Below are 8,664 nucleotides of genomic sequence, written 5' to 3'. Positions count from 1 at the left end.
GGGGCGCTGTAACTAATTATTTATTATGCGTGTGCTGTTCACGAAAGTTGCCAAGTGTGGATTCCTAGCTTGTATCAGACTCCCTTCTTGCCAAATAGCAATAGGGGACTTTGGACAAGTTAGGAATAAAAGCCTAGTAATATAGTAGTTAATTGTCCTAGGACTAGGAGTAAACTGACCGGCCGGCGGATAGACTCCAAAAAGACAGTGACCGAAATCCCATGGAAATTTAACGTTATTTCGCCAGATTTCATTACTTCTCTTCAACTAGTTGACATGTCTGCTTGGAGACTACCACATAGCTTCTACACTTCCTAATTATATTTCTAATGCTTTACTTCTGTTTTAGGGACGGACTGGTCAACATGTCACGGCAAAACTCACTCCATAGACCCTGTGAGAATTTGGTTACCCGCCACCGACTATACTCCACTGTTAATGGATGGGAGCGCATGAGCATGTCCGCACTCTCAGACTTGCCTCAGCTTATCCCCAAATGTTAACATCGTGCCGTTTTCAGCAGCATCTTGTTGAGAAATTTGCCAACAATTTGACATAAATCACTGTTAACGTTTGGAGAACTTTATCTATGTTGGCGTAAAATGCACAAGAGCAAATTCTCACAGGAGTCTGCCCGTGCATGTGGACCCCCCAGTGAAAAGCTTCCTAAGGAACAAACTGCGAACGAGATGCACATTGAAGACAATGAGGTAGAACTAGAAGACACAGGGTGGCAGAAGAATGGAAAAGAAGATGAACTATTCCAGAAAATGCACAGTCAGGGCCAGGAAACGTGCGACTTAAACATAGCAACACGTCATACTGGAAGCATGACTAACAACGGTGAGGACCAGTCAGCAGACACGGGACGGCAACAAGATGTTCTAAGCGAGGAAAGGTGTGGGGAAAACCGTACCCAGCCTGAGGAAGTCTCTATTGAACAGAAAGATATTTTAGACCAACGCGTCAAGACTAAACACTTTGATGAGAATGAGAAACCCTTCATGTGTAAGGAGTGTGGATACAGATCAGCTTACCGATCAGGGTTGTCCAGACATAAGAAAAAACACACCGGTGAGATAGATCACAACTGTGACCTGTGTGACTATTCGGTGACAAATCTACACATCTTAGCCCGGCACATATTGGCAAATCATACAACTGGTGAGAATCCCTACACGTGTAAAGTGTGCGATTTCAGAACAACTTCTAAGTCTCATATGGTCAGTCACATTAGAGCACAGTCAAGGGTTTTTAAGTGTGATCAGTGTGACTATTCTGCTAAACGAAAAGAGGGTTTAGAACGACACATCCGGGCAAGACATACAGATGAAAAACCGTACATGTGTGAGGAGTGCGGGTACAAGATGGCTGATCTTTCTAGTCTACACACACATAGGAGAAAACACACTGGTCATAAACCTCACAAATGTGACCTTTGTGACTATTCTGCTGCACGGAAGTCTTATCTAGACAACCACATGATGGTAAAGCATACCGGTGAGAAGCCCTACATGTGTGAGGAGTGCGGGTACAGGACAGCTCACAGAAACGCCCTCGCCCGACATATGAAAAATCACACCGGCGAGAAAGCTCACAAATGTGACCTGTGTGACTATTCTGCCGCACAGAAAGGCACTTTAGACACACACATCATGGCAAAACACACCGGTGAGAAACCCTACATGTGTGGGGAGTGTGGGTACAGGACCGCTGTCCGGTCAAGTCTTGCCCAACATAAGAAAAAACACATTGTTGAAAAACCCTAGGCCTACATGTTTGTGGAGAGCACGGATACACAACAGCTGATAGATCTAGCTTATGTAAGACATCACAGACTTCATACAAGCGAGAGTTTGAGTTTATTCATGTCTAAGCTTTTAAAACAACACAAGTAAACATTGTAGCTATTCTTCATGTAGTCCTTTTCAATCTCGTCATCATCATCATGGCAGGGCATTGTTTTTAATATACATAACTACATAACACACAAGACCACAACATATACAAAATTTACTTGTTGCACACTGAATTCTTCGGTCCACGTGAGGTCCATATACAATGTGAAAGATATGTAATAACTTATCAGTTTTGAACCATAATTTTTTCCAGTTGTGTTGCATTCTGTACAAAAAGTGTTTTGCCTGAGCATTTGTTCAGTGCTTCGGTAGTCTAGTGATTTGTGACTTAGATGATCGTGTTCGATAGCCATATAATTGTATTGTAATCTGTTTATGTAGACAAACTGACCGGTTGTTTTTCATGACTCATGAGGATCCTAGAATGAGACCAATGTAACGTTAACACTTTTTTTCTACATGTTATATTTAGCACCTCTTCTCTGTAAATTTACTGTTGGTTATGAATAAAGATGACACTGTTACAAGCCTTTGCGTTTCGTATTACTAGTATTTGTTGTCCTTGTTGACTTAAGACGTAGACGTTAGACATGGAAAAGCAGTAAAACTGTAAAAAATACTCCTGCCTGTCCTAAAATAGCCTCTACCAGGCTCCACGGGTCTCTTGTTCGCTAAAATGCCGGAGATGACCTCTCAATTGTTTAACGCAAAACCAAGGAGGTTGAAAAAAAACTTTGCAGTTGGGGTTAAAATGCAGATAAACGTGTTTTAGTGGCTCAACCATGTCTTACAATGGAACGCCCCTTGACCTCCAGGTATACTCTAGTATTTCAAGCTTGTTTGTAGGTCGTTTTAGTGAGAGGGTGATAGACCTATATCTATAAATGTTATATGTAATTTTTTTCTCTATAATTACTCCTTGAATAAAGTTGCTTTCGGGTTTACTTTTGTATATACTTTTTCGAGATCTAACACCCCCTGTACACACACAACACATACTAATGTGCTAATAAGTATTAATGGCTTAATTCAAATTATGACAAAAATGCTTACCATGGTAAGGTAACTTGTCAATACTAAATTTAGTACATGTGTGATTCTATAGAACCCGGACGATCATTTTTTTACAAACCGTAAAGTATTTAAGTAGTTACTTACCGTACTTTTACGTATTACGCAATATGTAAACTATAAAAGAGTCGGAGGAAATTACAAAACAGTGACGCAGTTAACGAACCCAGCAGTGACGCACGCTTGGCGCAAGTGCGGTGAAATACCTGTAGCGAGTCTCATCATATCATACACTGTCTTGTAATATCATCTCCCCCCCCCCCCCACACACACACACACACGTCACTACAAATGAGAAAGAAGAGTGATTCTCTCTCGTAGACTAATCGATCTAGGAAAGGTCGCACAAGATGAGCTCACTCCAGTACTGTAATCTTCCTCGGCGCGTTGATCAAGTCTATAGCTATGTTACAGGGGTGTTTATTTCGTTGCTGATAACGCATCTATAGATTATAAAGTCACACACTACTTCCCCACATTGACAGACGAACAGAAAGCCACTTTTCTCTTGAATTCGCAGAACCCACAAATTTTAGAAAATGTGTGGCTTTTCGTCTCCCTCTGCTTCCAAAAAAGAAGTCAAAACCAACCTGTTTAGAAATAGCCAACACTAGTATTAGATTAAAATATTGTTTATGACTGTCCATTGTCACTATGTGTATACCATGTACTTGCAATTAGCCCTCGGGCACGAACTTGCAAATAAACTTCTATTATATAAAAACATATTTGGATGCACTGAAAAAAGTTCCAAACGGGAACTATGCGGCCCCAGATGTTTTACTAAGTCAGGCGGACAACTGCGTCAGGAAAGTAGCCTCTATCAGGTTCCATAGATCGCTGAAATATAGTAGAAATTGGCTAAAAACACGCCAGAGGAGTTAGTTGGCCGAGCTGCGAGATTAACTCCTACCAGGCTTTTATTCCTAACTTGGCCAAAAGTTGCCAATTCGACCAGGCGGGAGTCTGGTAGAGACCAGCAGGAAAGATGTCGCTTAGCTTAAGGAATGAGTTAACTCTACTTTATCCAGTAATATTACATATTTGGTAATGTTCAAGATCATGCAGTGGGCATATCAACTTTAGTGTGCGCCATTCTCTTTTTTGATTTGTTTTCACGTGTCTCTACCTGTGTGTGGGAGGATTACATAACAATCCAAGACATGATTAGATTAACCACTAGGCCGCCGACTGTTAAGGTGGTATCTCACTGTACTTGGGCACTGCGGGGTTCGTAGATGACTCGACGAATTTCAGAGATAAAGAGCGAATTTTCTTACGTTTTGTGTATTTTGTTGTCTTGTAATATCATCTTCTCCAACACACGTCACTACAAATGAGAAAGAAGAGTGATTCTCGTAGACTAATCGATCTATGAAAGGTCACACAAGATGAGCTCACTCCAGAACTACATGTATAATATTCCTCGGCGCGCTGATCAAAGCTATGTTGTGTCGGGCTTGGCGTAACGGGTAGAGCGTTCGGCTCGGAACCTAGAGGTCCTGAGTTCGATCCCCACCGTGCCCCGCCCCGACGTTGTGCCCTTGGGAAAGGCACTTTACACGACCTTCCTCACTTCACCCAGGTGTAAAAATGGGTACCTTCTGTCTTGGGAAAGGCACTTTACACGATCTTCCTCACTTCACCCAGGTGTAAAAATGGGTACCTTCTGTCTGTACCGTGTATATGTGGCACTGTTAATATAAGTTACAAAACTTGAGTGCAGTACCACATTGTCCTCGTCTGTCTAAAAGCAAAATAGGAAAAAAAAACTATGTTGCAGGGGTGCTTATTTCGTTGCTGATAACGCACCTGGAGGTTTCAAAAAATGCATACTAGTATTTGGATGACAGGCTAAAAAATTATCTAAACGGGAACTATGCAGCTCCAGATGTCTTACTAGGGGTTGACTGCATTGCGAAGGATGCCGCCTTAGCTTAAGGAGTTGACTCTACATCATACAATATAGCTGCATTACGTTTCTGGTAGTCTTCAAGCTCATGAAGTGGGCGTATTAATTTTATTGTGCGTCGTTCTCTCCTCTGATTTGTTTACGCATGTCTGTATACGTGTGTGGGAGGATGACACGATATATGTCACGAGAAAAGACATGATGAATCACCAGTCTCTCCCAGTCTGCCGACTGTAAGTTTCCTTGCCCGCCTAAGAAACTTACACCACCTTGATTTTCTTTGCCAGGATTCAATTCCATATCTTGAGCATTCCAGGGAGAGGAGGAAAAATTTCCTCGGGAGTAAGTCGGCCCTGGTGCCGAAGAGCTGACCTGTATTGGTCGTTCGAACAGTTCGAATTCCTGGTTGCGTGCCACGCCTGCAGACAATTAGGACCGAAGCTTATTATCTAAGCATGCAGATTTGTGTGTCTTAGTTTGTAGCAGGTTCGCAGGTCCGTTTCGTCACAGTGGAAGCCTTGCTGAGTTTCTCGGTATTGGAATAGATTCAACGGTACGTAACGCTTCATTTTGTTGACACGTTAGATTCAAGGCAATTGCCAAAATGCAACGGTCTGGCTTGTTTAATTGTATGTTTTGTATGGAACTTACGATGGTAACATCAACACTGAATACCAGTCTTGTATGGATCTTATATAATGGGAACATTGACACTGAAGAAGAGTCCTGTATGAAATGGTAACATTAACACCATTAAAATGGTCAGTGACGTCAGTGCACAAGCATGACCAATACCAGAACGGTTTAAACCATTTCCAGGTATACGTATCGGCTTGAGGAGAGGACGGATAGAGTCCATTCTAGAAGGGAGTATTTGTTTCCAATAGATAATGTGTCAATGAATACATAATCAGCCGAATTTTGTGGAATTCACCTTGGGATGAATCACGTGATGTGTGTTTTATAAAACAACAATGACACTCACTAAACCCATGTAGACCCTACCCATGCATTTCCTACACGCATAGACACTTTGTTTATCGTACATATTTTCGAAATAAATGAGGTACGCTAAGCACACCGAGAAGGCAAATTGCTCATGAGATAGCAAAGAATACAAGAACAAGACGAGATTTCTTAGCGAACCGGAAATTAGCTTTGTAACCTTACCTAAAAGTTTTGCATTGTATTCAGCCATAGGATTAATTCAACTAGAGGGTATTTGGGGAGTTTAGTAGAACATTGAATGCTTTTGAGGCATGTGGAGCAACTGGGTACTTTATCGTATAATGTGAAGTAGTATGCAGTTATCACTTCCTAAAATTGATATCTATCGGAAAATAACACTCCCGTGTGGAGTGGAATGCCCCTTTAAGGTGGGATCACACATGCGTATATATTCAAGTCCGTTTTAGGTGCGTATGAAGCTCTTAGTCTCTACCAGGATCCACAGGTCACGGGGAAAATAGTACAAATTGGACAAATATAGATACATAACATGCCAGACGAGTTGGCTGACCGAGAAGTATGGTTAGCGACCCAGCTAATTTGTTTGACTTGTTGCCTGTTTACGTTTGTCCAATTTCTATTATTTTTCCAACGACCTGTGGGACCTGGTGGAGGCACATGATACTCCCATGCACGCCTCATACGGACTTAAATATGTACGCAGGTGTGACCCAACCTTTAACGATGTGATACCGAAACGTCGTCCTTGTAAATAAATACCTATTAGGTTGGCTTAAAGAAACCTTATTTTCCTATCAGTAGGCATATGTACATCTAAATAAAGTTAAAGATAAACCATCCTTGCTCAAGTAAGCTAAGTAATGAATAAATTATGGTAAGCTAAAGCATTGTTGACAACAACGACAACAACGGTATACTGTAAATGTAGAAATGTTCGCGGTGGATTTATGTTCGCGGTTTTGGCGTTGGCCATTTTACTGCGAATTTAAAACCACCGCGAACATTTTTCCCGGGCATTAAGATACTACAGTGCATGGTGCTACCGCGAAATTAAAACCACCGCGAAAAGTCCTTTTCCCCGCTACCGCCAAATTAAATCCCCGCGAACTTAAATGCATTTACAGTATTCACTTTTCGTGGGGATAATAAACAATTACTGATACACATCCTCCTAACGCCCGGTCCCCAACGGCATTAGCCTATGGGGCCCTGCTATCTCATGCCCTATCAGTGGTTATTATGATTGTCGCCACAAACAAGCTGTCAACCAATCAGAGAATAGGCCTTTCTTGGGCTTGTTGTTGTCGCAAGCTGTCTCGCAAAGGCCGCTGGGAAGCTATCAGCCAATCATGTTACGTATTACATGGCTCCATCCTCCTACACCCGATCCCCAACGGCTGACTGCCCATATAAGGGCAAGCTCATTAATATTTATAAGTAGGGCGGTCCCTAACTGGTCTGAATGCACAAGGTAGCAGAGGTAAACACAGTAAGTTTTGACACGACTGTGGTTCCTCTGCGTAGGAGAATGCTGAAACAGTACTATCCTGTTTTGCAGGTTTGCACGGCGGTGATCGGGAAACGGCTAATCAGCTACAACCCAGCGAACCCATCTCGTCTTTCCAATAATCGTCCTTGAATCCAGAACAGCCGAGGGTCCGTCACATTAAGATATAGATAAAGATATCTATTCATATATCGAAAAATATTGGAACACTTCGAATTCCTAGAATTGAATAGCAGGTATAGCCCACATTTAAATGCTGTATTCTTTAGATATAGCTGAAATATATCAGTTAATATATCAACATATTGATATATCCCTCGTTGTATTGATTTTCAAGAAGGCAGTTTGGTCTCATAAGAAGTCTTTATGAAATTCTGTAGTCTTGAAATATTGATGAAATAGATCAATTTATTGAGAGATTGATTCATTTGAACAGCTTTTTTTTAATTGGTAGTTAGTAATTACCTTGAAAAAAACGCTGTTGTCTTGTTAAGATGGTAGCAAAAGAATTGATTTGCTGTTATATTCTCATTCACCTCGCAATTGTAGCAAGCACAGGTGCCAATAATGATTTACCTTTACGCTGCTATGTGCGGGCAAACTTTTTGTTTGACATCCACTGCCCGAAGTCCTACATAATTGCTTTCCCGACTAGTTTTCCCTTCGGTATAAAACGCCTGGGAAAGAATATAAACCTTTCACAAAACCGTATCCAAACAATCCCCGCCTTCTCTGAGGTTTTATCAATGGTCCGATATCTAAATCTTAGTCACAACCACATTACAACACTGAATTGGAAGTCTTTGAAGCACATGAAGGGACTGCTAACTCTTGACTTGACATTTAACCGGCTAACTAGTGTTAGATTTGATTTGGCCACGAAAAACGGCCTGAAAGGCTTCGAAAGTGTCGGTGTCTCTTACAATAACCTTACCACGTTTTCGGCTGATGATCTTGGCCTTGCTTCTCCGGGCGTCCCCTGGGTGAAGTACATGTTTATTCATCGCAATCCGATCGTGTGTGATTGCCGAATGTCCTGGCTGGCAGATCTGGATCACAAGATTTGGTACTGTTGGGCAAATAGATGTACCGGCAGGATAAGGGAGCATCCTTTTTACAGACCGTTTTCTGAATATGAATATCCTCGATGCACCAGCCCCAAAAGCCTGGAAAATGTTGGGTTGGGCTCTGACAAAGCACTGAAAATTCTCAGCCCATATGTCTGCTATAATAACAAAATTACAAATGAGCCCCTGTCACCTACCTACCTACCTAGTCCCTTGACCTCCAAAACGTTGATAGGAGAGTCACGCGCGTCCACAGACAAGACGGAAAGTTTCAAACCT

General features: G+C 41.8%; 1 protein-coding gene across 1 annotated transcript; it reads left to right on the top strand.

The window, feature by feature from the left end:
* Window positions 1-602: 602 nt before the first annotated feature.
* Window positions 603-2,386, top strand: LOC118404329 (gastrula zinc finger protein XlCGF8.2DB-like). Its single transcript, XM_035803398.1, has one exon. It carries the CDS (start codon window positions 603-605, stop codon window positions 1,767-1,769), a length of 1,167 nt encoding a protein of 388 aa, XP_035659291.1. The 3' UTR covers window positions 1,770-2,386.
* Window positions 2,387-8,664: the final 6,278 nt, after the last annotated feature.

This window comes from Branchiostoma floridae, chromosome 17 (assembly GCF_000003815.2).
Source record: "Branchiostoma floridae strain S238N-H82 chromosome 17, Bfl_VNyyK, whole genome shotgun sequence".
In the NCBI taxonomy this organism is placed as follows: domain Eukaryota; kingdom Metazoa; phylum Chordata; class Leptocardii; order Amphioxiformes; family Branchiostomatidae; genus Branchiostoma; species Branchiostoma floridae.
This window is presented reverse-complemented; position numbering and strand designations above follow the sequence as displayed.

Coding starts and splice junctions, on each gene's coding strand:
- LOC118404329 (XM_035803398.1), top strand. CDS start 603: ATGCACAAGAGCAAATTCTCACAGGAGTCTGCCCGTGCATGTGGACCC.